This window comes from Netta rufina (assembly GCF_964035555.1).
Source record: "Netta rufina genome assembly, chromosome: 25".
NCBI lineage: Eukaryota > Metazoa > Chordata > Aves > Anseriformes > Anatidae > Netta > Netta rufina.
In genome coordinates, this window is record NC_140149.1 from 3,341,935 (window position 1) to 3,369,263 (window position 27,329).

A 27,329-nucleotide genomic window follows, 5' to 3' on the forward strand; every position below is an offset into this window, starting at 1 on the left:
ATCCCAAAGGCAAAAGGGCAAATTTGGTTATTTTTTCACTTTAAGTGATGCAAAAGCGATGGTCCCCGTTCTCATTTATACCTCAACAATTCCCAAGCCAGAGCAAAGCAGCATCCCCTTAGCTGTATCCCTGCACATATAATCCCACAGGAGGCAGTTAACTAACTCACCATTTTTGCCAGGGGTCTAACCCACAAACTCAGGGCTTTTTTCTGCACCCAGAACCATCCCAAGCATCCACCTCCAAGTCATAGGAAGCCCCCTGGTGAATGAGCCCCATGTCTCAGAGCAGCACCCCTACACTGCGGTGCTTTGCAAATATCACCGAACCCCACGCATGTCCTAGAGAGATGCTCCAGCGAGCCCCAGCCCTCATCTGCAGGTTTTTGTCGTGTCCGCAGAGGATTTGGGAAAGATTGCTGCAGCAGGCCTGCTCTGCATAGTTATGTGGGCACGTCTACGGCCATCAGTGAGCTGCCAGGGAAACCCACTGGGTAGGAAGAGCCGGAGCAAAGCCGAGTAATGCCGCTGTAAAGGGAGCAAAAGGTGAGGCAGCAGCAAGCTATGGAGAGAAGCAGGCTGGCAGAGAGCCATGCATGTGCAGAGTGCTTTGACCAAACCCAACAGCTGCAGGCAGGAAAGCCCCAAAATCACCACGGCTCTGGTGGGGGCTACAGCTCCCAGGAGTTGCACGGCAAAGCTGCCTGCCACCTAGGGTAGGTGACCCCGCAGTATTTAATCCCAATGCCATCGCAGCCCTGCTCCCGGGTGCTGCAGCGGGCAGGGAGTGCGGATGGTGGATACAATGCTCAGCGCCCAAGCTGGGGGAGAACACCCTCGCCGAGGGGGCATGGACACACAGATGGGATGCTCCGGAGGCCCTGGCTGTGTCAGGAGCAGGAACAGCATTTGCAGCAACTGCAGAAGCAGGAGGTGAAGCAATGCTTTGCTTGAGAATCCTGTACCACAGCATGGAGGAAAATATGTGACCACTGGCCAGCCAGCTCTCCAGATAGCACCAAAATAAAGCCAGGAGAGCAGCACCCAAGTGAGGAGCAGCTCTGTCACCTTCACCCCCAGCGCCATCCCCATCCCCATCTCTCCTGGGCTCTCTGGGCCCAAGGACTCCCATCCTACAGCCAGGACAAGATGGGTCTCTCCCTCCTTCTGGGGCTCCCCCCAGCACCCTGCAAATTTCCTAACGCCCTTCCCTGCCCCTGGCTGCCTCTCTTTTTGTGTGGGGGCTGGAGAAAAGAGAGCTGGGCAGGCGGCGAGAGCAGCAGCTGCCACCTCCCTCCAAGGTGAGGCACGTCTCAGGAGCAGGGAGGTCAGATCCGTCCTTCCCAAGGACGCTTTCAGAGGCAGCTACGTGAGGTCTGCACCGCTCCACGCACTCCTCCCCACTCGCTCCCTCATTTTTCTCTTCCGCTCGTTCAATTTCTCCCATCTCCTGCCCTCTGTCTCCTGACACAATTATCCGGCCCCACCGTGCGAGCGCTGAGCCTGCCCTCAGCCCAGAGAGCAGAATTCATTACGGGCAGCATCTCTCCAATCCCCACTCTATCAGCAGACCCCATCTGGGCAAATTAAGGAAAGGAAGGAGAGAAAGGGAGTGAGAAGAAAGGCTGAAGAAGCGGAGGAGGACGTCAGCAGCAGCCTGTGAAAGGCAAGGCGCCGGCCCCTCCGCGTTTCAAAGGACATCCTTCAGAGGAGAAGGATGACGAGTGCAGAGCCTGGAGAAGAGCCTGACCTTGCTGCAGCTACGTTTTGCCCTCCCTGCCGTGGGAAGGCTGGATTTGCCTCTTTGCTTTGGGTACCAGCAGCTAAAGGGAGCAAGGTCTCTTGGCCAGCACCGCACGGCGGCTGCTCGCACGCTCAGCTGGGATTTAGCAGCCCCCGGGGAGTCGGAGAGGAGGGAGAGATCGTTTCTGCTTAGTCACATTTCTTCAGGAGGCACTCTCTAAAGATTGCATTTGCCATCCTCTCCGTGGCTGCTAAGCTTCATAAACAGTTTATCTTGAAATTAGACGCCAGAGGCAAAGTCAACATGAATGCAAAGCGTCTCCCCTTGTAAGCAGAACAGAATTTGCTGGGGCGGACAGATGTAGTGGCTAGCACAAAAGGGAAAGGGAACACGGGAGACCCACAGCGCTACTGCTGCCCGTCTCCGAGGCACTGGAGGGGACTGCAGTGCCAGCAGCTCCTCTGCACTCAGAAAAAGGGGAAAAAAAATGGAAAAAAGCTGCAGGGAAAAAATGGAAAAAAGCCCAGGGCCACCTCCACCCTCCCCATCCCTCCCATCTCAGGGCTGGGGCTCGCACCAGGGCATCAGGGGCTCTACCCCTCGCCACGGCACGGCCCAGGCACGCCGCCCATCGCCACCCGTCCCCCCCCCGCCACGGCACGGCCCCGCTGCTGGAAGCTGGGGTCGGCTAGGAAGGAAAAGAAGCAGAGAGCAAAGCATGCGGGGATGACTCACAGAGGGCCGTACCAAACTGAGAAAGTCTGCTCGTATCCACCGTCGTAGCCGGGCTCCCAGGAGACGTTGGCAGAGGTCATGGCAACCACTACATGCACACTGGTGGGGGCATGAGGGCTTGTGCCTGCGGGGAGAGAGACGGGTTGCAGCAGGAGCAGGGGCACGGGAGGGATTGCGGGCATCAATGCAGCCCTACAGCTCCTGGGAGGGATTTGCTTCCAGCCAGGATATGAAGGGGGGGACTCCTAAATAGGAAAGCCTTTGTTTCATGCAGGATTTCTGCTAAGCCACACACGCAGGTGGCCAAAATAAAGGAACAGAGAATGCAGCACCACCGGTAAACTATAGTAAAGGGAGACATTGCTCATCACGGGAAGCATCCCTACCCCATGTGTGACAACCCAGCAGCACACAGTGCCTGCCACCAGCTGTCCCCAAGGCCCCGTGGCCCCCTCCTGCCCGTACCTACAACTGTAAGGTGAGTGCTGGCAGTAATGCTTGCGACGACGTTGGTGGCGACGCACTCCCACTCGCCATGGTCGTCCTTGCCGAGGGAGCGGATCTGCAGGGTGCCGCCGGGCAGCGTGTTGTGCTTGCTCCTGCTGGGCTTCCCTACCTTGGGCAAGGAGCAGGGGGAGCGAGGCAAAGAGAGGAAAAAAAAAAAAACACAACTCAGCAGCACGCCGAGCAGGGCGAGGCGGCAACGCGGTATCTCAGCTATCTGCTCTCGGCTCCCCGCTCCCCACGAGGTTTCCCCGATTTTGAGAGAGGACCCGGCACGGCAACGCGAGAGACATGCGGATGGGGGCTGGTGTTCACAACCCGGACACGAGCGGAAAAACCCCACGGCACCCAGATGGGCCCCAAGACCTCCGCAAGAACTCAAGTCTCCAGCATCCAAAGCTGAAACTGCCACCGCTGCTTGGGGACGGCGCACCAGCTGTCCCCAGAGAACACCCTCCAAGGTGGGTGCCTGTCCCCAGGAGATGTCCCAGTGTCCCTTCTCGCCCCCAGCCAGCAGAGGAGAGGCAGGACCGCTCCTGGCAGAGGTTTCGGCAGGAGGGACCCCGGAGATGTGGGAAGCTGATGTGCACGAAGGTGCCTGGCAGCTCTCAAGCCGAGCGGAAAGGATGGATCTTGTAACAACTCGTGTTCCTGCCCATTATCTGAAGCTGTGCAAATCCCACGTTGCTCCCAGTCCTTTTCAGCTGTTTTTCATGCTTGGATCCCACTGATGGGCTCCGGGGACCTGCAGCACCTGCACGCAGCCTGCTCCTGTGCAGGGGGAGCGGATGGGCACGGGGGTTAGCGGTGCCCAGCTCAGGTCTTGTGGGGTCCTTCAGGAGGAGGCAGGTCAGCTCTCGGGGGCTGGCAGGGAGCTCTCTTCTTTCCCTGGGAAACTCCTCTCAGCCCAAACCAGCCCTGGCTGAAGCCAAGGGAGGAAAAGCCCAAAGCCGTGATGTGAGGAAGAGGGCCAAAAAGCACAAAAGGGGTTGGAAAGAAACCTAAATAAGAAGGGGGTGGGGAAGGAAGGAAAAATAAGATCGATAAGAAAACTAAAAGAGCTAACAAATTCCAGGTAGGTCGCTTGAGATCTGCCCAAGCTACGGTCGTACTTGTGCTGGTACAACTGTGAATAGATGGAGAACCTCACGCTGCAGGGAACAAGGACGGTGCCCCCAGGGCGATGCAGGGATCCTGTGCTGAGGAGCCCTCCTGGGAGGGCTGGAAGGGGACAGGAGGCTTGGAGAGAAGATCCTGGCAGTGGGACAAAAAGCCCAGGAGGTGCCCTGCATTGTGGCTCTCCTATGGGCACAGCAAAGGTGGGAAGCAAAGGGAAGAGGGGAGTGGAAAGTCCTGGTGACACCACACTGCACCCTACCCTGCTCTAAAGGAACATCCTCAAATCACTACATCCAGTCCAGCACGGTTAAACCAGCTTCTTCCCACGGTCTTCCAAGTCACAGGGCACCAAAGGAGGCACTGACAGGTCCAGGTCCTTCCCAAAAACTCAGCCAAGCCCCAGGGCAGAGCCCTTCAGACAGGCCCCGGTGACACATCCCCTCCTGCGGGACCAGCATCACTGGTGCCAGCCTCGCCAGCAAGAGGAGGAGGAGGAGGAGGAGGAGAAGGGCTTCCCAACGAGGAAGAGGAGGAAGGGGCCGGGGCGGGGGCAGCGCTCAGCTTTGCAGATGCTGCTGTGAAGGTTTTTTGGAAAGAACTCGGTGGCCACAAGCCGGGCTCCCCCACCCACCTGCGGGACAGGACGGCAGTGGCTCAGCCCAAAGCGAAGCAGCTGTACCTGCAGTTTGTTCTTACCGGGACAGAGTGTGGCTTCTCTGTCTGCAATATTCACCAAAAGCCAAAGGCACTGCAGATTTGTCTGGCAGGCCGGGTACCTTTCTCCAGGCGATGATGGGAAAGGGGTCTCCCGCAGCAGCACAAGGAATCAACAGCTCCCTCCCTGCCTCCTGTCTGTACTCCCAGCCTGGTAGCACCGTGAAATAGGGGGGGTCCTGGGAAAGGGAAAAAGGAAAAAGGCAAGGAGCGTGAGCCCACACCACCAACATCCCTCCCAGCAGCTCGTGCCACCAGCTCCACGCCCATAAACCCTCCCAAAACGAATTCATCAGTGGTTTGGGGAAGGCTGAGGTGCAGAAAGCGGGTGCTAACGAGGCTTTACGGCACGCAAAATTACACACGTGGAGGGAGGTTTTTGCTGGAAAGCCACCCAGCCACCTCGTTTAAATTTTAAGGAGGTAAACAGGAAAAAAAAAAAACAACATCCACATCAGATATCAGCCTGATTAATCAGCTCGGTGGATGCGTGTATATATGAGGAGGTTTGCAGAGCTCTGTTGTGTGAATCCCAGCAATAACACTCCTCACATGTGTCTTTTTGTTCAGGGAACAAAGCTCCTAACCCCAGCAGCGCCGGTGGCTACAGCAGAGCAGCAAAAGCCCACGGAGCTTTTCTACAGCTTAAATCATCTTTTCATTAAAATCCTCTGCAAATCCAAGCCCGGGTCAGCAGGCCTGAACATTTTGTTGGCAAACAGGCCATCCCGGGGATGTGAACGATGCTTCGTGAAACCGTCCTGGTGCAGGGCTGCTAAGGCTCGATGCTACAGGCCAGCACCTTGTTTTGGTGTGGCACACAAGGGCCAGCACTTCCCCACTAACCTACGCTCATTAATGAGCAACAACTGCAGGCAGACTTAAAAAAAAAAATAGTAATAATCTTAAAAATAGTCATAATCTGTGAACAGGAAGGCTCGCCCAGCCACACAGCAGCACGTTTTGGTGAAATGCTCACATCCATAGCACCCAGTCCGGGGTCCCAGCACCCAGTTTGGAGTCCCAGCACCCAGTTTGGGGTCCCAGCACCCTGCACACTCCAGCAGCCCCCCGGGGGCACCAGCACATGCTGGCACGGCAGGCACAGGCACGTTACCTTCAGTACCAGTCGGGCAGGGGGAGACTGGCCCATCGTACCCAGGGCGTTATAAGGCACACAGGTGTAAGTGCCGAGAGCATCTTCGGTTGCCTCCTCGATTCGGATCGACCCATCTTCCAGCAGGTTCCAGCCAGAGTACTGCAGCAGGGAGAAGGAGGCAGCTGCAGTGTCCTGCTCACAGCACCGCTTATTTTTCCTTCGGCCAACCCCAAAAACTAAGCCCAGGGTGGCTGGGGCATCTCCTGGAGGTGCCCAAATCGCTTTGAAGTCCCATTCCCAGCATCCAAGCCACCTCCTCAAACACAGAGCGGGGAAAAGCAGGTGAGATCAGCCTGTCTGAGAGCAGACAGCAAGGAAATCCCCATCTCAGCCTTGGGTCTAAGCCTCTTTTCTAGTTAACCAGGAGACATCGGCAAACCCCGCGACGTGATTTATCCCTTCCAGGAGTAGATGCCTCAGCTCGAGCACAGACCCGTGTTTCCTGGAAGCACTGCTCTCTCTCCAAGGACTACAAAAGCAGCCTGGATGACTAGTCCTCGACACCAGCATCAGCTCTGGAGATGTCTAAAATCAGGCGAGACAAATGCCACCCACGGAGCCCAAACACCCGGCGGGCTCCCGTCAGCAGCGGTGAGCAGGAGGTGAAGGCACAAGCTTGTGCCTGCTCCCCAGGAAGGATTTCCCAGCCCCAAACACACCGCTGACGCAGGGGTTTGTCTCGCTGATGCTCTCCTCCTCATACACAGCCAGGCTCCAAGGGGCCCAACAGATTTAATGACGGCATCATACCTTAGGTAAAACAGATGGGTTCAATGATCTTCGTAGGTCCCTTCCAGCTGAACTACTCTACTGCAAAACGCATGCCTAAAGGCACAGAAGATTTTTTCCTTTGAAAGCTCTCCTGTTTGGTGTTTATTAAAAAAGCCTCCTGTGGCACAGACTTCCATCTCTTAAAAAAAAACAAACCCACATCCTAAGACGAGCAGCCACGCAGCAAGGACTTCACAGGAGGGATGCCATGGCAGCAAGCACAGCAGCCTGCTCCCACCTTTCTATGCCTTGACTAGACATTAAAATCTCCCTCTTCCTTCACTCCCTCCTTTTTAAATGATTTTTTTTAAATGCATCCTTCCAATTAACAAAAGGAGCCATTATGCCGCTGCAGGTGGGACATTTTGTGAGAACAAACACAAGCTGCAGCTCCCCAAGCATGGCCACAGCCAGGTTTTCCCTGGCCAGAGCAATCCAAGCCCCAGCTCACACCTTTTATAAACTGGGGGGGACCAGGAGCCTCCACTCGGGCTCTTCAGCACCCCACGGAAGGGGAACTCGTCCCACTTGAGCCCTGGGGAGACCAAGGGCTGGGGACCCCAAGCCTGGTGGCACCAAGATGACCCCAGATGAGAAGCTGCGGGCACCAGCGACCAGGAACCCACACGGACAGCAGGCTTAAACCGACTGAAAACTCCAGATCGTTAATATTTAAACAAAAAAAAATTAAAATACTGAGTGTTTTCCTTAAATATTTAATGGCTAATATCCTTGCTGAGACTATCAAAGCAAGATTATAGGAAGACAGAGACTTGTTAAAAGGGTCTTTTAACCATTAGGTGCCCTCGGAAGAAAACAGGGCCATCGGGAGGTCATTCTGGAGGTCTGGGATGTTCAGACAGGCGCCGTGGGCTCCCCAAAGGAACCTAAATTAACTCAGATCAGGCTGCTGTGGTAGGGAAAAAAATGGTGTCAGCCCATCCAGGGGCTTTCTCCTCTCTGGACATGAAGTTTGGGGCTCAAAACCTTGGGCAGAGACACCACAGACACCCCTTCCCCTCATCCCCCCTTCCTTGTTGCTCCCTCACCTTCTCGATGCGCAGGGGCCGCCCGTCCTTGTTCCACTTGACCAGCGTGACCGGGGGCTCTGCCTCCACGGGGCAGCGGATGTACCCGTGGATCCCGATGGGGACGTAGATGACGGGGGGCATGTTCACCACGCGGGCAGGATCTGGGGGAGCAGCACCAGGTTAAGACCAGGACGGAGCCCGTCTCCCCCAACACCTGGCTGTATAGGATCAATATTGCTCGTGCAACAAGAGTCCAAACCCCAAATCTGAGTCCAGATCTCCCACCAGCTGATATCTTCAGGCTTGCATCCACTGCAACACCTGGCGCTTCTGGGGGGCTTTACTTGAACCCTGTGGGTTCCTACCTGGAGCTCATTAAGAGCTGCACTTCATTAAAAGCTTCATTTAAAAGGCAGCACCAAACACCCGTTCCCACACTCCGAGTGACACCACCCCGCAATGCGCTCTCGCCAGAAGGAAAAAAACGCTGTGGGCAAGCCTGGAGGCGCCTCCCGAGGCGATGACAACGCTTCTGTTCCTCCTGCTGGGTACAGGGAAAACAACTCCGACCCAGCAAACAAAAACTGTTTTAACCCCAGCGCCCTAAAACACACCAAGGGCAGCAGCCGAGGCCGAGAAGGGACCCGCGGTCAGGCCGGCGTGAGCCGCTTCCCTCCTATTTGTTTGTACTCGCAGCCCATGCCTAATTGAGGCTGGGTTGCGTGGAAGAATCAGCCACCTCCACCCTTCCAAATAGGATGCAAAAAAGCTTAAAATATGTATCTAACCTCCCCACGTTTCACCACCCACGCAGCAAGACGTCTCGCAATCCTCAAGTCTAGAACGTGTCATTAACAGCGCTTCTAAGAGCTTTTTAATTAAATGCGAGTGGGTTGGAGAGAACCTAGACTTTCTTTAATAAGAAGCTTTTTTAAAAAAAAGTTACTTCTAATAAGGAGAGCGAGTATTTCTACAAATCTCGTCTAGACACCAGCAGCACAAGGTTACGGGAAAATCCTAACGGGGCTTACGCTGCGTTGGGGAAGGAAATTGTTTTTTTGGGTGTGGCGTCCCCAAGCTGGGGCAAAGCTCAGGGTAAAACTATGGGGTTGGGATGGAAAGGATGGGTGCCAGAGGGGTGCAGGGCCCAGGATGTGCAGACCCATCCCATCTGCACCAGGGCAGGGCTATCTGCGAGAGAAAACCCAGAGAGGAAGAGAAATCTCATCCTGCAACTGATGGGAATGCATAAAAGTCAATGAGAAAATTCCTCGTGGCTTCTCCAGCCAAAGAGGGGGCTCAGAACCATTCCGGCTCCAGTTTGCTGAAAGCCTGCCCCAAAGTTAGGGGAAAAAAGATAATGTTCAGGGTTATTAAAGCCTGACACCTGAATTAAGACCCCCTCATTGGTGTTTTTCTGGGGTAAAAGCACCCAAACTCTGTAGCCACGCAAGTTTCCAAAGCTGTGCGCACCGGCTGGGAAACGCAACCCCAGCAGCTCCCCAAAGCCTCCAGCTGCCACGGGGCATCCCAGCACTGACCCCATAACCCAGATTAGGGAGCAGCATGCATGGGACCGGCTTAGGAAAATGCAATCAAGGGGTGGGGAGGAGGTAATGGGATAGAGAGGCTCTCTGCAAGGTCAGCAAGAACCCTGCCGCCGTCCTCCCAGCCGCATCCTGCCCCTTTTCCCGTGCCCTAAGGGATCATGCAGGACCGCCAGCCCCAGCCCCTGTGGACATAGGGGTTTTCTCTAACAGGCAGCTCCCAGCAGTGGATCTACAGTCACAATCTGAAAGGTCTTCAGAAAGCGAGCTCCGAGCCCGCTTTGTTCGAGCCTATCCTTCATAATAAAATAAAATCACTACGGGCTTTTACAGCAGAGCAATATTGCAATTGCAGGCGGCAGAAATTTGGACCATTACTGTCGAATGCCATAGGATGCTGGTGGCACACTACCCATTAAAGCAGGGGGAGCCAGAAAGAACAAGCGTGGGAAGAAACGCTCCTTTCAGCGCCGCTCTCCTCCGTTTGTTTAGATCAGTTACTGCCTGAAATTATTACACGCAGCCCTACAAATTCGCAGAAAACCACGTCACGGCAACGAGCCCCCATGAGAAATACCAAGAAATGAAGCGGGGATTTGATATTAAGAGCCCTGACGGGGCGTTTGCAGGGACAAGAAAAGGGAACAGCGCCCTGGGAGCGCCCACGAGATGCCCACCCGTGTTAAAAGGGGAGAAATCCCTTCTGCCCAGGGTGGTGGCACCCAGCACGGAGCCACCCAAAAGCTGCTGCTGCCTCAGCCCAAGCCTCCCAGTTCCCCAGTGGGTCGTACTGGGATGGCAGCACCTCCGGGCTGGCTCAGAGCCAGGTGTCCCCAGCCCCATCCAGCAGCTCATCCATCAAAATTCGGCCCCGCTGCCCGCACTCACACTGCACCGTCAGGTAGGCGGAGGCGGATGGCGAGCGGCCCAGGCTGTTGCTCGGGATGCAGGTGTATTTTCCAGCATCCTCTGGCTTCACCCGGAAAATGATCAGCGTCCCGTCGATCAGGATCCGCACCCGCAGCTTCAGGTCGCTGCGAGAGACCAGGGGAGGAGAGGTGAGGGGGGAGAACGCCGGAGGAGGAGCGGCAGGGAGCGAGGGCAGCCCCGGCACGGGATGAGGGGAAGGCGCCGTCCCAAACTCACTTCTTGAAGTAGACGTTCTCCTCCTCCCAGTACCACAGGTAGGTGAGGTTCCCTGGGTACGCCTCGGCCTGGCAGGTGAACAGCGCATCCTGGGAGATGTTGACCGTGATGTTCTCCGGAGGGGAAACGATGAAGGGTGGGCCTGGGGAAGGAGAGCAAGGTTATGGGAAGGTTACGAGCAAGCGTCACCCCTACAGGGACACGGGCTGGAGCCAGCAGCCCCGAAAACACATCCTCCTGTGCGTGCCAAATGAGCCATGGGGAACCCCATCCCATGGGATGATGGGGCTGTCCCAAAGGGCACGGTGCTCCTGGGGTCCATCCCTGCACCCTCAGAGCTCCTCTGCCTCTCCCTGCACACACAAGCTCCCATCTTGCTCAATCCCAAGCACATTTCCTTGATCTCACCACCCGCAGGAGCCCAGGAAAAAAGAGCAAGCTGCCCAGATGAGCGGTGAGGGGCACGGCTCGCTGCCTGGGCGCACAGCAGAGCGCAGGACACCTCCAGCTCCTCTCTCTGCCGGTAGCTGTTGACCTAATTAAAGGTTGATTTAATAAAAGAGGGAGCCGAGCGCCGAGGAGCGGGAGGCCGGCCATGTATCACCGCTATCTGACGAGGCGCTTTGTGACATGCTCAATCTTTCCCCGCTTTCCAAACAAAACCGAGCTGCAATCAGGGCCCGGCTGCTAATCGGCACAGCTGCTCCAGCAAGCTGACAGCCCGGCCACCGGGGTGCCCCAATTACGTGGCTTTCTCTGCCCTACAAACAGGACACAGAGCACTGGGCACCGGGCGCGGTGCCGGCGAGTCATTTTGGCCCTGGCTTTAGCAGCTCCATCCCAGTCCTCCCCCCAAAATCTCCTGCCACACCCGTGCTGGGGATGGAGGGGATGCGGGCACACGCCGTGGGGGCCGTGCCGGTGCTGGCCGGGTGCCCAGCGCAGCCGCTTCCACAGGAAGGCACCGGCCGTAATCCTGCTCCCCGTGCCATCAGATGAGCTGGCAGGGCTCTGATGTTATTTAAACGTCTGGGGTTTGGGCTTCATTTCCTTGTTTATTTATTGATGGCGTTTTTAATGGAAGGCTGCGGGCAGCAGGGGTGGCAGCCTGCTGCAGCCAAGCCGTGCCGGGGACCAACCCGGGGCTGTGCCACCCGCTGCTCGGGGTGCCCACCGTGCCACGGGGAGGTGGCTGGGGTGCTCCCGGGGATAATTCCGCAGTGGCACAGCCCTAACATCATCCCTAACGCACCCACACGGCCCCAAGCACATCAGGGCACCATCAGAGCCCTCCTTGCCTCCTCCCAAACCCTCATCTCCATTCTTTGATTTATCGCCAGCCCAGGACCAGCACCAGAAGGGGTCTTTGGATCAGCTGGATGCAGGCAAGCCCCTTCCCCATCAACGAAGCAGGATGCACCAAGGCAATCCACCCTCTCCCAGTTCCCAGAACCTCAGAGACACAGCACATTCAGTGATTCCCCCTCCAGCCCCTGGCGACACCGAGGATGACCCCGCAGGCACCGCATGGGGATCCTACCTTGGACGAGCAGGCGCGTGGTGTGCACGGCCTCCCCCTGGATGCTGTAGGCTCGGCAGGTGTAGGCACCCCTGTCCTCCCGACTGACCGAGAGCACCGTCAGGCTGCCATCGCTCACCTGGGGGACAGGAGGGGACTTTGGAGCACGTGGGGACCCCACGGGGACCCCCCCGGCACGGGCATGCTCGCTCCCTCCCCGCTTCCTCAAGGGCAGGGAGGGTGGAGATGGAGAGGAGCTGCTGCTGCTGCTCGAGCCGGCTGAGAAATGGGCTTCCCCAACTCTGCAAGACTTCGATATTAATAAACCAACACACGCACTGCTGCTCGACGCCAAGGGGGGGAAAAAAAAAATAATTAAAAAAAAAAAACCTCGCAACGTATTCGTCTCCTGCAGGAGTGACTGATGCGCAGCAGACTCCAAACTGCTCAGCTCCTGCCAAATGCGTCACAGCAAGCCGTGCTCTGCTCTGCAAGGAGCAGGGAGCCCCACGGGAGGATCCCTGCCCGCCCCGATCCCACAGGACCTGCTCTGTGTCCCCGGGGAGAAGCTGAGCCCTGTTGCTATCAGGGCCTGGGGACGTGCAGGGGGCACAGAAGCCAAGCAGCTCCCCATGGACAACAGCACCCACATCCCATGGGCACGGTGAGACCCACGGCCCCACACAAGCCACCAGCCCCAGCCTGGCCCCACAACGCTGCCCCACGGCCCCACAAGTGGCCAAATCCCCATCAGGACCCCAAGGACGTGGCAAAAAAGGGCTGGGGAACGTCACCCCCAGAGGCTGCAGCATCCCCCCCCCCCAGCAAGCGAGAGCCGCGCTCCCAGGCAGGCTCCCTCCCCGCCGCTCACTCTGCCTCATCCTTCTATTTCAATTAGTAACAAATGATTCCTAATTACTCTCATTAGTGCCTGCGCTGATTCCAATGCCTGATTTACCAATTACGGCTCGGGTGGAATCGCTGCCTGGGAGAGGAGTGGGAGCCTCTGCGATGGGAAACGGGTCCTGGGGCGGGGAGAGCCCCCCCTGCCCAAACCGTCCCCCTTTTCCCCCTCGTTCCCAAGGTGCAGCCCCCATCCAAAACCCAGAGGGGGTCCAGCAGAGCCCCCAGCAGCTCCACCACCAGAAACCCCCCCTCCTATGGCCAAGAAGCAGGGAGAAGTGCTGAGAAAGCAAGGCTGGTTACAGACACACCGCAGCTGCCACCACCACCTTGTCACCCACCCCGTCCCTGATTTAAGGCACACATGGGGGGGTCTGTGGGGTGCCACCCCAATTCATGCAGCGGGGAGAGGTCGTTTCCCCTCCATTCACCTACCTGGTACTTGCTGCTGGCGGCCAGCAGCTCTCCCTCCCTCAGCCAGGTGACGATGGGCTTGGGGTTCCCGAATGCCATGCAGGTCAGGGTGACGCTGCTGCCTTCCTTCGCCTCCACGTACTGCGGCGGCGTCTCCGTGAAGGTGGGGGGAGCTGGGGGGCAGAGGGACACCCCGTCACACCCCCCGGTCCCACGTGCTGTCACCCTCGCAGTGGCACGGTGACGGAGTTGAGGTGGCCACACGCAAGCTGGGGACACCCCCCGAGCCCCCATCTCCCCAAAAAGGGGCTCTGAAATGCAAACGGGGCTCAGGCTGCAGGGACAGCAGCATCACAGGGGCTGTCCCCAGCATGTCCTACAGCCCAGAGGTAAGGGGCAGAGACAAAAACCCTTGGAGGGCACCCCAGGGTGCCAGCCCCTTCCGCACCCTCCTCCCCAGTGGCTCCCTGTGCGGCTTTCCCCCCCGGTTCCCATCACACATTAACTTGCTATTGTCAAAACACAAGAAAACACCGCAGTGCAGATCGAAAGGCTCCTTTCTGATTAAAGAGGCTGGCAGGATTACAGCCCGCCCCTAATTACCAGCAGTTGTTAAAGCCCACTTTCGAGGAAGACAGGTTGGCAATTTAATCTGCTCGGGAAAAAAAAAAAAAAGAATGATATTTTGTGCCTCCCAAAATGATTTTTTTTTATTGTCCCCCTAAGAAAATTAAGCATCCTATTGTGCCAGGGGGGAAAGCCACAGCCCTCCCCATGAAAGCTGTTTCCTGTGGCTGGAGGATTACGGTTATTGTTTCATTATTAAACCCCTGGGTGCCCAATAAAACCCATTTTGCGACCCCTCCGTGCAGGGCCAGGATGCTCGGAGCAGCCTGGGATGCTGGAGGCACCACCCAGCAGCTCCCAGGCACCTTGGAGCCCTTTGGGGCTGGGCAGGGAGGAGGATATAAACCCAGCCAGCAGCTCTGCAGGGTTTTCATCGAGGCCATCACCACCAGCCATCACAGCTGCCTTCCTTCCCTTTTTCTCCCTTTCCCCTCCTCCTCCTTCCTCCCTTCCCAGGCTCTCCGAGCTCACCAGCAGCTCGGCCCCTCATGGCAGGGGAGCGCACAAGGACGGAGCTGCCGCGCTCCCCGCCACCACGAGCCCTGCTTGCGCAGCTCCTGCCCGCTAATTGGGCTCAATTAGGCAGCTCTGCACCGTGCCGCAGCCCCGGCGTCCCCCCCAAAGGTTAAATAAATCGCTCAAGGTCGGGCACGGCGGCGGCGAGGAGCCGGCAGCGCCCCACGGCCGCGTCCTGCCTCAAAGCGTGGCTGCCGCTAAAAATAAAGACGTCTCCCGACGTGGAGGACGACAAATTGCTAATTAGCTTAATGCGCGGCGCTAATAAAATGAAAAAGTAATTGGAGTAAATCCGGATTCGGAGAAAACAAAGATTTGATTTTCTGATCTCTTCGTTACGAGGAGATGCAGCCCCAGCCCTGCTTCTTGATGTCTTTCCTTTAAACAAGCTTGGCGTAATTAAACTGCGTGATTGCTAATAAAAGTTTGTCCCTTCTGTAAGCGGAGTTCCTGCTTGGAGCTGGCCTGGACGGCTTCTCATTTGTTTAGGAGGTGCAGATGCTATCGAGGTGCAGCGTGAGTCAGAAATCAAAGGGAAAACCGCCCCAGCCCCATGCAGCCCTGCAGCTATCCTACACCCGGCACGGCTGCGCCGGAGCCCTCTGTCTTCCCTGAACAAGGCATCATCCTAGGGAACGGCCCCAAACCATGGCAGTGACGGTGACAGGGACCTGGCCTTTGCTCTGCACGTGCCCTGGCAGTGCTGCCCTGCACCATCTGTGGCTCTGCGGGTGCTGGGTGCCCTCCCGCATCACCCTGTGCCAAGTCCCAGCCCCGGCAGCCTGTGCGGTCGGGCTTGCCAAACCTGGAGGGCTCATTACCATCCTCGTTACCTATCAGGACTAGAAAGCCACACATGAAATCACACCCTGCAGCCCGGCTTAATGAGCTGCACCATCCCCACACACCACTGTGAAACACAGGCCACAGCGCTGCGAGAACACCGTGGGCATGTGAATGGGGTCAGCAAGGGATGGATGCTGATTTTGCCCCCCCAAGTCCCAACGTACAAGCATTCCTGCCCTCCTCCTGGCCCCCACAACACACTCATCCCTTATCCATCACCATCCCTGCTCACGCAGCTCATCCCCAGCCCGCTCCCAGCACAATTGTGCTCTCCATGGACGCAACATCCCAGAGCATCTTATCCCAGGGACCATCCCTGGGACGGAGCAGTGACACCAGCGCCAAAAGGGGCTGGATACAGAGCTGCCCACAAACTCCGAGCCCACCCCATGCCGCCGGCCGGGACTCACCGTTGACCGTGAGGTGCACCCAGCTGCCGTTGTGGAAGGTGTCGTACTGCTGGTCCAGCATCAGCACCTTGCACTCGTACCAGCCCTGGTCCTCGGAGCGCACCTGCTCAATGCGCAGGGACGCCTTGTCGTGCAGGCTGGCCCTGCCTGCGGGGGCAGAGAACAAAACCCATCAGCCCCAAAACCCCATGTCCCACACCGGCTGCCCTAACCCCACAAACACATCCTTGCAGGGGATGTCTCAACCCGCTGCAAACACCAAAATCGAGCTCCCCAAGGCAGCAGCACGTTGCGATGGCTCTACCCCAGCGTGCTGTCCCCAGCCCCCAGAGGTGCCACCAGCCACACAGGGAGGGTGACACGTGTCGGTGCACAGCCACGTGGGCTCTACACCTCCAGCAGAGCCCTGCCACCTCCTCCTGGCCACCTCCACGAGGAGATGTCCCCAGAGGGGTCCAATCCCGTGCCCCACTCCCCTGAGCATCCCCTGGGCTCGCAGCTGCTCTGGGGCGCAGCGGCAGCAGCCGCCGCCGCCACCACGCGTCACCCTGGGTTTCTCTGCCTCGGTTGCTCCCGTCCCACACAGCCCAGCTGGCTTCCTAGTGCTGCTGCTTAATTAAAACCAACTGGGTGGAAAGAAAGCGATGAGAGGCAGAGCGCGCACGCGGTTTCCTACGGAGGAGCAGATTGAGCAGAGCCGCGCGCTCGGTGGCACGGCACCGCTCGCCTCGCGGCCCCCCGGCCCCCAGCCCCGCATCCCCCGGCCTCACCTGCATACCCCGGGTCGACATGGGGAGGGTAGAACCCGAACTTGATGAAGATGGGGATGGGGACGCCGAACTTGAACCACTCCACCACATAGGGAGGCGGCTGCCCCGTGAGCGGGTGGATAACGTCGCATCCCAGGATCACGCTCTCGCCAGCGCGAGCGGTCACAAACTCGGGCTCCTCCCTCGAGCCGAGGGCACCTGCAAGGGGAGGAAGGCAGAAACTGCGGCTGTTGTAGGGGCTGAGCCTGCTGCCCACCACTGGAACCCCTTGGGAAAACCCAAGCTCCAACCCCAAGGGCTCCCCAACCCCAAAAACCAGAAGCGCACCCACTTGCACGCCCCCATCCTCCCCAAAAGCCACAGGAGCTCGGTGAGCAGGGCCAAGCACCCCCAGCTGTGGCATGCCCTGGGATGTGGCCGTCCCGCAGAAGCCATTCCAGGTGGCCCAGTCTCTGTCCTTGGGTGTCACCGAGAGCCCCAGGCTCGAAACTCGTCTGCGACTTGTGACTCTGGCACCCCGCTTCCCCCCCCCGGCTGGAGCAATTAAACTCGCTGCTCTCAGCCTTCAGCCAAGGCTCTGCTCCACCCTGGCTGCATCTCCCAGCTCGGCTGCAGCCTGTTATCATCCTGCTCTTTTCATCAGCAGCAAAGCTCGGCACCATCCTCAGCACAGCTTTCAAAAAGGGAGACGGGGAACCAGGGCAGGGAGGTGCCCGGCCCCAAATCGCCGCTCGCCTCTTTCCCACGGCTTCACCCCCTGCAGAAAGAGAGCTCACACCTTTGAGAGGGGAGCAGCAGCAGTGAGAAAGCACCGGCACAGCCAGCATGAGGAGGAAAAAAAAAAAAACAGGCTGGGCTTTCAGAGCTCCCTGCAACCCCAAAACATCAATATGATGGAGCTGGGGGGGGGAGCCCGATGCGGCACGGGGCTCCGCAGCAGCTCCACGCACCACCTCACGCCCCTTCCCTTCCTGCAGCACTGCAGGCTGGGGATTCCCGAAACTGCAGATGTAGGGCTTGGGCTGGCCGAGCACCTCTCCTCCGGCGCATCACGGCAGGGGGGGGACCCCCTTTTTCCCCAAACATCCGCCAACACCCGGCCACTGCCCGCTCCCAGGGGGATGCTCGGGGAGGGATGCTCTGCTCGGGGAGGGATGCTCGGGGAAGCACGTTCCCACTCCTCCGTGCTGCTCTTCGGGGCCGCCGGTGATTGGCGGCGAGTGACATCACCGCTTCCCCGCCGCGGGAGCCGAGCATCACCGGCTATTTTTGGCTCCGGCACAAGCGCGCACCACCGGCCGCGCCGTGCTGTGCCGTGCCGCCATCCCTCCCGGTGTCCCACGGGATGCAGAGCTCCGCCGGCTGCACCCAGAGCCCTCCGTGCACCGTAAAGCGGGTGCCCGTGGAGGACGGCAGCCCTCGGCCCTGCATCAGGCCAGGCATCCCCGCTCCCTGCAGCACCGGGTGATGCGGGGAGGGCCGCTCGCAGGCGGAGGGGAGGGCGAAGGCATCGCGCCGCAAGCCGCTCGCCAGGAGCCTTTGCTGCATTGCACGCCCTCTGCTAGCGCTCAGCCCTTGCTGGAGCTCAGCCCTGCCGCCGGGGTCCTGCCCGAGCAGGCAAGGGGGTGGTGGTGGGGATGGGGCCACCGTGGCCCCCTTCGCACCGCCCCGGTGGCACGCTCGCACCTCCTGGGCCTCGTTATCGCTGCATCGCCGATGAGCTCAGGCGTTCGCACCCTGTCAGCAGAGACAGCGTCGGCTCTGCCCGGGTGGTGAAGAGCTGCAAGGATCCAGCCCAGCACCAACAGCACCACAGGAACCTCGTCAGCACCCCCAGGACCTCGCCAGCACCCCCAGCTGCCCTGCCCTTGCTCCCACCCGCACGTGCCCGGCCGCGGCAGCAGGAGGGGACGGGTACCAGCGCAGCCTTGGGATGCAGCCAGCCTCCCAGCAGGAGCTGAGACGGCACTGGGAGCACTGGGATTCCCCCCCCCGGCTGCCCACAGCCCCCCTGCGCCGAGCGGGGACGGCAGCTGTCACGTGCAGCTCAAGAGCATCCAAGGACAGCGCTCGCCCTGCCTCCCCGGCGCGGGTGGCTGTCTTGGCCCAGCGGGTCCCCAGCACCCCACCGGGTGCCGCAGCACCATCCACGACCTTCCAAGGGACAGTGTCCCCGCTTTCCACCGGTGACAGAGGACAAAACCTCCCCACCGACCACTCACCGAGGCAGCAGGAGGCAGCCAGCCTGAACCCCTGTGCTCCCCAGCTCCATCCCCAGCACCCTGCTCCTACCCAAGCCCAGCAGCCCCGAGGGACAGGACAGTTTTCAACTCCTAAAAGCCCAGCAGAGCATCGATGCGCACACAGCTGAGCTTGCAGAGACACAAAGCACGCTGCCTGTGAGGGTAACCGCTGCCACACGCCCAGACACCACGGGGATGGGCCCTGGGGAGCCCCTGCTTGGAAGCCACTTGCTCCTGGGTCCCCCAAAGGTGACCCCAAGCAGCTCCCGCCTCACCCAAAGGCCCAGCACTCACCGAACACCCATGGCCTTGGGATTGCAAGCGCCAGAACATGCGTGGAGGAAAAATAGGTCAGTGCTGGCAGCTCGCAGCGCCGGTGTCCCCTGCACAGGCCGGCGGGTGACGGCGCGTGGCTGCGCTCATCCTCACACAGCCAAGGCTGGCCGATGGGCAGCACAGCAAACAAGCCCCCAGCAACCCCCAAATCAGCTCCGCTGCCTCCAGATTTGCACTTTTACACCCAAAATGAAGGTCCCAAAAGTGGGTTCTCCACTCCAGAGCTGAATGTCAAGGATGGGCACGCAGGAATCCCCTTTGCATCTTTGTGTCCCCACTTCCAGAGGGGAATGGGGACAGCACCCAGCCCTGTGCCCATCAGGGAGCAATGGGGCACCCCATTGGGTCACCAATGGGTCAGGGACACGGGCTCTGCCCCTTTCGAACCCACAAACCCAGCCCAGGTGCTGCTCCCGACCCCACCACATTCAGGCTTCCCTCGCCGCCCCAGCTCCTGGAAGCGTATAAATAATGGAGACTGCAGCTTTCCATTAAAAGAAGTGATTCTCACCCTCACATTTGTGGAGAAATGCTTGAAAACAACCCGCAGATGCCAGAAGAAACAGAGCACAAACAGAAAGGGTATTTTTAAACGCGCTTGATTTTCCCAGCCAAGTTCAGGGGGGTTCGAGACTTAACCTGGGGCTTCAAAACGGGGTCAGCAGCGAGCGCCACGGCAGGAATGCGAACCCCAAGTGCCCAAGGAGCTCACACCGAGCTGGGGGTGCTTCGTAAAGAAAAACAAGCAATCAACAGGCTTCGTCATCAGAGCGGATCCAGGAAAAATAAAAGCACACAGTGTGCCAGGAGGCAGGAATACAAGATGTGGAGGTGGAGTTGAACACATCCCAACGGGAGAGGGAAGGCTGCCATCACGTAAGACGATGCCATCACGGGGCTCCCAACGAGGCTGGGGCCACCCAGATCCGGGCTTTCAATCCCTCCTGTCCCACAAGGCATGAGGCTTGGCTGTAAAATTGGGGGATATCCGTTTGGATGCGCCTTCAGGACCCATCCCATGGAGGATGGGGCCAGCAGAAAGCATCCCAGGGAAGAGCAGGGTCACCCCAAGGACAAGCAGAGGCTGAGGAGCCCTGAAGCAGCCAGCGATGCTGGGCCAGGAGGGGCTGGCACCGGGACACCAGCTTGGGGATGCAGCTCTGCAGGGCACAGGATGCACACAGGAGGCAGAAAGCTGCGAGGAGCTGCTCTGGAAACCACCCCAAGAACCAGCCCAACCCTGCAAGCCACGAGCACAGCACCCCCCGTGCACCCAAGGGTGCTCACAGCCCCCCAAGAGCATCCATCTGTCCCCATCCCTGGGCAGCCACCACGCAGCCCGCTCCCCTTCCCCCAACTTCAAAGCAGCATCTGCTTTTTTCTCAGCCAGATTCCTGCTTTTTAAACCCGATTTTCCAGATGGACGGACTGCGCCGTGCGGAGGTCAAGCGACTCGCCTCAAGGTCACGCAGGGAGAGGCGGCGGCGGCGCGGGATCAGCAGCTTGGCGGTGAGCTCGAACCCCATCCTGGGGACAAGGGACAGCCCGCGCAGCAGCCGGTGCCATCCCGAACCTGGGTGCTGCCCCACGGCGCTGACACCGGTGGGATGGTGCCCATCAGCACCCATGGGTGCGCACCCAACGCTGTGCCACCCATTGGGGCACAGGGATGAAGCACACAAGGTGACCTGCTGGTGGTGACAGCACCGTCCCCATCACCCCACTGCCATCCCCATTGCCCCAGCACCATCCCACCAGGAGGAATCAGAGCCGAGGTGTCCCCATGCTCGACACCAGCATCTGGGCACCTCCCGGGAGCCATCTCCCAGCAACAACCAGCAGCTCCCCGAGCAGCTGCTGCAGCAGAACAGCCCCGGGGGAGAGCTGCTGCTGCATCTGCTGCCCGCACACCCACGGCAGCCCCGCGCCCCGGTGCCACCGCCCCGCCACTGTCACCATCCTCCGGCTCCTAACTCTGGTGCGAGCACTCGGCGTGCTGACAGCCGAGCCGCCCGCCAGCAGCTCCTGAATCACGCTGTTCCTGGCTCAGGCAATCCTCCCACCAATGCCAGCCTCTCCAGCAGGAAGCAGGAGGAACGGAGTTGTTTTTCCGAGGCCAGCTGGTCACCGAGGGCCTCGGGCTCGGGAGACGCCTGCCGCAGGGAAGAGAAGGGAAGGGGGAGAGGCTCCTCCATCCACGCGGGAAGGGACCGCGCCGGCTGCTCGCCCAGCTCCAGGGCCTCACTGCCACCCTCCAGCAGGGAGGTGAACGCGCTGACCTGTCCTGCAGCAGCTCCGGAGGGGAACGCAGGCTTGCAGAGTCCTCCCAGCACGGGGGAAGCCGCATCGTCTGCGCCGAAAGGCAACCAAGCCAGAAAAGCATCACCGCAAGAATCCGCCGCCGAGCGCCACGGCGCACGCGCCCCTCCCTGCCCTTCCATCCAACAGGTCAAGAGGAGCAAAAAATCCTCCAGGAAAGGATAAAAAAATAAAAAAGGGAGCTGGGCCAAGCCCCCACTGGCCAACGCCGGTGTCAAGCCATCCCCTTGCCAGGGAGGCACGGGGAGAGCAGCGGCAGCCCGCGGGATGCGGCACCGCCACGGGTAAGCAAGGATCTCTCCGAGCCAAGGTCACTGCCACGGGCCGGGTGGTCCCCTCGATGGCAGCCTTGCCCAAAACCAAGCCACCCTTCGGCACGCCGTGCCCATGAGCATCTCTGCCACGTCGCACTGGCGGGAGAGGGAGGAAAGCCCCAGTGTCACAGCGCCACGGGAACGCCAGGAGGACGGGCCCCCTCTAAACCTCCCCCTGACACCCACTCCCGACGCGCCCTGGCACGGGCACGTCCCCGCTCTCCTCCCCCAAGCTGTAAGAGGGGATAACGTGAGCTCTCTGAGCGGATTAACGCCTGGAAAGCCCTCGGAGAGCCTCGCCAAGCCAGGGGACTGCCCGGGGACAGCAGGGCTGCAAGGCACCATGCATCTGCCCAGCTCTGCGAGGAGGAGGAGGCAGAGGGAGGAAGGGCACCTCTCCCAGCAAGGCAGGGAGGGCTGAAACAGAGCCTGGGGGTGTCAAAACCAGCACCGTGTTCAGCATGCAGAGGGAGATCTCAGCCTGAGAGCATCACCAGCCTGGCAGGACAGCACGCCGCAGCTCTGGCTCGCTCTGCCCGCACGCCCAGGGCGCAGTGACTCAGGACGGACACACCACGGGGACAGCACCGCAGCAGAGCCCGGCACGGGGCAGAGCCACACAGCGTGCCCAGGGGACACCCACGGCCACCAGGACACCAGCAGCCCCACGGGGCGCTGCCACCAGCCAGGCAGCTCGGCACACGCTGCAGGCTCCCTCCCCGCAGCCACATCCCCTGCAAACATCATCCCCAGCCACTGCTGAGCGATGCGGGGTGACAGCCACCCACGTGTGTCCCTGCTTCCCACCCTCACACACGGCTCCCCAGCACCCTACACCCCCACCAGGGTGCTTAGGAAGAACTGGGGGGGGGGGGCCACCCCCACCATAAAACCCCTGCTCTCCTGCTCCAGCCCCTGCTTGGGGGTGATGTCTCCGTGCCGTGTCCCCGCGGGGGACGCGCTGGCCCGCAGCGCCCCCTCTCCCGCTGCGCCCACCCACGCATTACTCACGGCACACTCATTCATCACGTACACGCCTCGCCGTACGCGCGTCCCTGCAGCCCACCCTGCCGGGGAGCCCCCAACCCCATCAGGGCAGCCCCATCCCGACCCCCATCCCGCATAAACCCGCGGTTGGGGAGCCCCACGGGTGGGCTGCGGTGCGCCCAGGGGTTTGGGGAGGCCGGCAGGGCTTGGAGCCGGTGCTGCAGCAGCAGCAGGAGAGAGGAGGCAGCTCGCAGCTCACCTGCTACCTGCAGGGATGGCTGGGGGCTGGAGGCTGACGGGAGGGAAGGCAGAGCAGGAAAAGCAGGGTGATCCCCTGCTGCTGTCTCCTTCCTGACCTTGGACAACCCTGTGCCTCGCTTTCCCCTGCTTGGTGCTGCAGCCACCCTGGGAGGGGAGGAGGAAGGATGGCAGGGACGTGGGGAGGGGGGGGGGGGCAAAAATCACCCCCAAAGGCTGCAGAAGGAAGCGCTGACCTCGCCAGGGTACTGCAGGGGAAGCAGAGAGGGCAGGCACTGAATCCCCTCTGCATTTCTCCTCGCTCTCCCAGCCTCCCCTTGCACAGCCCTGCAGAGAAGGGCGAGCTCCGTCCTGCTCCCCAAGGAGGCTGGAAGGAAAAAACGGGGAGCAAGAGACCCCCGCGGGGTACACGCACCCCCTGGGGACACCCTGCCTGTCTCTGCACCCAGCCAGCCGCGTCCCCAGCGAGGACTCGCCCCGATTAACTTCTTCCAAAGCGAATTTCCGAGCCCGGGGAGCAGACGCAGACACACACACGCAGCATTTGCAGCATCCCAGCGCCCGGAGCCCGAGACCAGCGCAGCTCGGCGCTGTTGCAGGCTGCTGTCTCCTAAACTTCCCGACTCGCAGCCGCTGCCCTCTGGGAGGTCACAGCAAAAACGAGCAGCGCCTTCAGGAGATGCGCGCGGCGCAAAGCCCTGACAGCACACAACCCCTTCCTTTATCTTTTTTCCTAAAGGAGGGGGGGAAATAAAAACCACCGAGACCCGCACCGCGCCCAGCGCTCGCCATGCACCAGCACCGAGGAAAACCGGCCCCATCCCGAGCCGCAACCAGCCGCAAGCCCCGCACCGCCGGGGCGTGCTCCCCACGGCCCCCCCGCTGCAAAACCCGGCCGCAAAACCCCGCCGCAAGCCGCGGAGCACGGTGCGAGCTCCGGGCGCAACCGGGGCGCAAAACCCCGGCGCAATCCTTGCGCAACCCTCGGGCGCAAACCCCCGGGCGCAATCTCCCCGCTCCCAACCGGTGCATGCCAAGGACCCCCCCGCCACCCCTCCGGGGCCCCCCCCGCACACTCACCTTGCACGGGCACCCCGCGGGCGCCGAGCACACTTGCAACCAAAGCGGCCACATACCAAATCATAGTACTACCGGCCCCCGGTGCGCCGCATCTTCCGCCCGCCGGGCGGCCCGGCCGGGGCGGGGCGGGCTTGGCCGGGCCGGGACAGGGCTCCCCGGGGCCGGTGGGGCCGGAGGGGGCGGCTCAGGGCCGGCCACCGGCCGCCGCCGCTGCTCCCATCCCGCCGGTGCCGGTGCCGGTGCCGCACCTGCCTCCGCCGCCCGGCGCGGGGGGCGCAGCCTAACCCCGGCCCCTTTAGCCGCTCGGTGCCGCCCCCGCCGGCCCGCCATTGGCCCGGCCCCCCGGCGGAGTGGGAGGCGATTGGTCGGCCAAAAAAATCCGGGGGGGCCCCCCCGGTTCAAGGTGGGTTGGCTGGTGCGCGCGCGCGCGCGCCCCGCGGGTCCCCGTCCCCCCCCCCCCTCCCTCCCCTTTCTCCGTGCGCCGCAGTCTGGTGCGCAGTGCCCGGGCGGTGCGCTGCGGGGACCGGGCTGCTGCCGCCCGCTGTGTCCCCTGCGTCCCCTCCGTGCCCGAATGTGTCCCCTGCTGGCCCCCCCCCCGGTCCAAATTTGTCCCCTCTGTACCCAGGTGTGTCCCCTCCTGGCCCTCAAGGTGTCCTCTCCGTCCCCAGATGTGTCCCCTATGTGCCCAGATGTGTCCTCCGTCGCCAAATGTGTCCCCTGATGTCCTCCCCGGTCCCCAAATGTGTCCCCTACTGTCCCCCCCAGTCCCCAAATGTGTCCCCTCCTGGCCCCAGATGTGGCCCCTCTTGTCCCCTCCCTCCCCAGATATGTCCCCTCCATCTCCACGTGTCCCCTCCTGTCCCCCAAATGTGTCCCCTCTGTCCCCAGATGTGCCCTCCATCGCCAAATGTGTCCCCTGCTGTCCCCAAATCTGTCCCTTTCTGCACCCTCCGTCCCCAAATATGTCCCCTCCATCCCCAAATATATCCCCTCTATCCTCACATGTCCCCTCCTGTCCCCTAAACGTGTCCCCTCTATCCCCAGATGTGTCCCCTCCTGTCCCCCAAATGTGTGCCCTTCTGTCCTCCCCCATCCCCAAGCGTGTCCCCTCCATCCCCACATACATCCCCTCCTGTCCCCCCACCCCCAAATGTGTCCCCCTCTATCCCCAGATGTGTCCCCTCCATCCCCAAACGTGTCCTCTCCTGGTCCCAAATATGTCCCCTGCCACCCCCTTGTCCCTAACATGCCACCTGTCCCCTCGTGGTGTCTCCCCCATCTCCAGATGTGCCACCTAGCCCCAAACAGTGCCACCTCCCTGTCCCCCTGTGCCACCCTGCCAGCCACCAGCCCTGCCATCTGGCCCTGCCACCCTTCACGGGCCCATATCCCTGCCACCATCTGTGTGTGTCCCCACGTCACTGCGCTGGTTCAGTGTCACCACCCCGCCGTGCCATCTCTCTGTCACCTGTGCCCCAGCCCCAGCTTGGTGTGACGTGCACCCATCACCCCAGAACCGTCACCATTGGCACCACAGCTCGGTGCCAACGCCACCCCTGGCACCAGCTGTGCCACCTGCCCACTGCAGCTCGGTCACCACCACATGTCACCTGCCACGTGTCACCTTTGGAAGAGCACAAAAAATGGCAGGAACGGGTCTGTGGGATCCCTCTCCTCTCGGCAAACCTCTGGCGATGAGACCTGGGTGAACAGGAGCGTGACAGTGACAGAAATGGGACACCGAACCTCCCCGGGGTGGCAGGCAGCCTGGGAGGGGACAGCCTGGCACAGCCTTGTCCCCAGCACTCGCCAGGTCCTGATGCTCACGCCATCGGGAGAGGATCTGGAAAGAGCTTTGAGCAGCTGCTGCTCTCCCCCTTCTTCTCATGCGTGCCCTAGCGAGGAGGAAAACGAGGGGACACAGGGTCCAAGGAGCACAGGGAGCATCCCATGCCCTGGTCACGGTGACACTGGTGAGCACTGTGGGGGTGGCACCACTGCCCTGGCTCGTGCAGACTTCCCGGCAGTTTGCTTCCCCAGCAAAACCCCTGACCTCCGAAGAGCCTGACTCAGCTCCGAGCCCTCAGGTCTGAAGTGAAAGCTTGCAAATCTGCACGGGAGAGCTGGTGCTGCGTGCTCGGGAGCGAGAGCCCAGCCCATCTGCAAGGGCACCACGCTCTGGTCAGCGTCACCAGATCTTATGGCTTTAGTTGGGCCTCTCCATAATTTGAAAAAAAGAACAAAATAAGCACCGAGGGCATTGATTACACACGCCAACAGAGCCCGAGGTGGGAAGCACCAGGAGAGGTGTTTGCCCGTGATGGATGGGGGTGACCCAGCCCCGCACCTCTCCACGCCGCGCGCCCAACCGCGGCCCCATCATCCATCAAGGAACTGGAAATATGGGCTCGGGTTGGAGCGCGGCTGCCGGTTCACACCCTTGTTTCTCCAGACTAATTTGCTAGTTTTATAAAATCCCTTCCCCACTGTTTTCACACTTCTCTCCCTCTCTATTTATAGCCGGGTTTATTTACATGAGCAGGGCACTCCGTGTACTTTCCCACCGCTCGGCTGTGCAAGGCAAGGCAGCAGGCAAGGCAAGAAGTGCCCGGACCCTCGGCCCCAAGGGAGCTGCCAGCCCACCTGTGCCCGGGGTCGGATCCAGCCCGGCCATACACACACCTCTACACCCAGGACACGTCCCTGCAGGGCACAGCAGTGCCACCACCATGGAGTCAGCACCTCCCCACCCCGCAGGCAAAGCGCGTCTCTTCCCAAGGGGAGCAGCTTTGGGAGCAGCTTTCTGCTGGTACCCATCCTTCACGCCACTGGGCTGGGGACCCCTGCTGTTCCCCAGCTCAGAAGGCCACAAAAAAGGGGAAAAGGTCTCCCTGTAGGGCAGCACCCGGTGACAGCCCTTCCCCTCTGCCCCTCGAACAGCCACGGAGAGCAGAGCCTGCTGCGTACGGCTGAGTCACTTGACAACTGCCCAGCGATAAATTTACCACTTTGCCTAACAAGAGGGATAAAAATGTCATTGCTTTTTATTTATTTTCTTTCTTTTTTCAGTGCTCTGACAGTTGGAAGAGGAAGGAATCCTCAAGCTAGCACAAGAGCGCTGCTCGAGCCAAGAGACTTTGGGGACGCGCCTCTCCCCATCGCACGCAGGGCACTGGGGACACGTCCTGCTGCCAGCTCCCCGCGACCTGGCTCCTGGGATCCTGGGATCAAGGGAGGAGGAAACAGGGCTGGGTACCACCAGAAAAACAGGAACGGGCTGCAGGTTGAGGCTAGAAATTCAGCGTTGGCCAGCCCTC

At 60.4% G+C, this 27,329-nt stretch overlaps 1 protein-coding gene across 1 annotated transcript in view; it reads right to left on the bottom strand.

Annotated features, from left to right (window-relative positions):
- IGSF9B (immunoglobulin superfamily member 9B) overlaps nt 1–24,076 on the bottom strand; it is a gene marked incomplete at both ends in the record, with an annotated part of 40,899 nt that extends 16,823 nt beyond the window's left edge. The window contains 12 exons of the mRNA XM_084301385.1: nt 2,492–2,603; nt 2,945–3,095; nt 4,879–4,995; nt 5,934–6,074; nt 7,796–7,938; nt 10,213–10,358; nt 10,471–10,612; nt 12,011–12,128; nt 13,328–13,479; nt 15,706–15,852; nt 16,476–16,673; nt 24,013–24,076. Of these exons, the coding sequence (XP_084157511.1) occupies nt 2,492–2,603; nt 2,945–3,095; nt 4,879–4,995; nt 5,934–6,074; nt 7,796–7,938; nt 10,213–10,358; nt 10,471–10,612; nt 12,011–12,128; nt 13,328–13,479; nt 15,706–15,852; nt 16,476–16,673; nt 24,013–24,076 (1,631 nt within the window). The remainder of the gene's footprint in view (nt 1–2,491; nt 2,604–2,944; nt 3,096–4,878; nt 4,996–5,933; nt 6,075–7,795; nt 7,939–10,212; nt 10,359–10,470; nt 10,613–12,010; nt 12,129–13,327; nt 13,480–15,705; nt 15,853–16,475; nt 16,674–24,012) is intronic.
- Nucleotides 24,077–27,329: the final 3,253 nt, after the last annotated feature.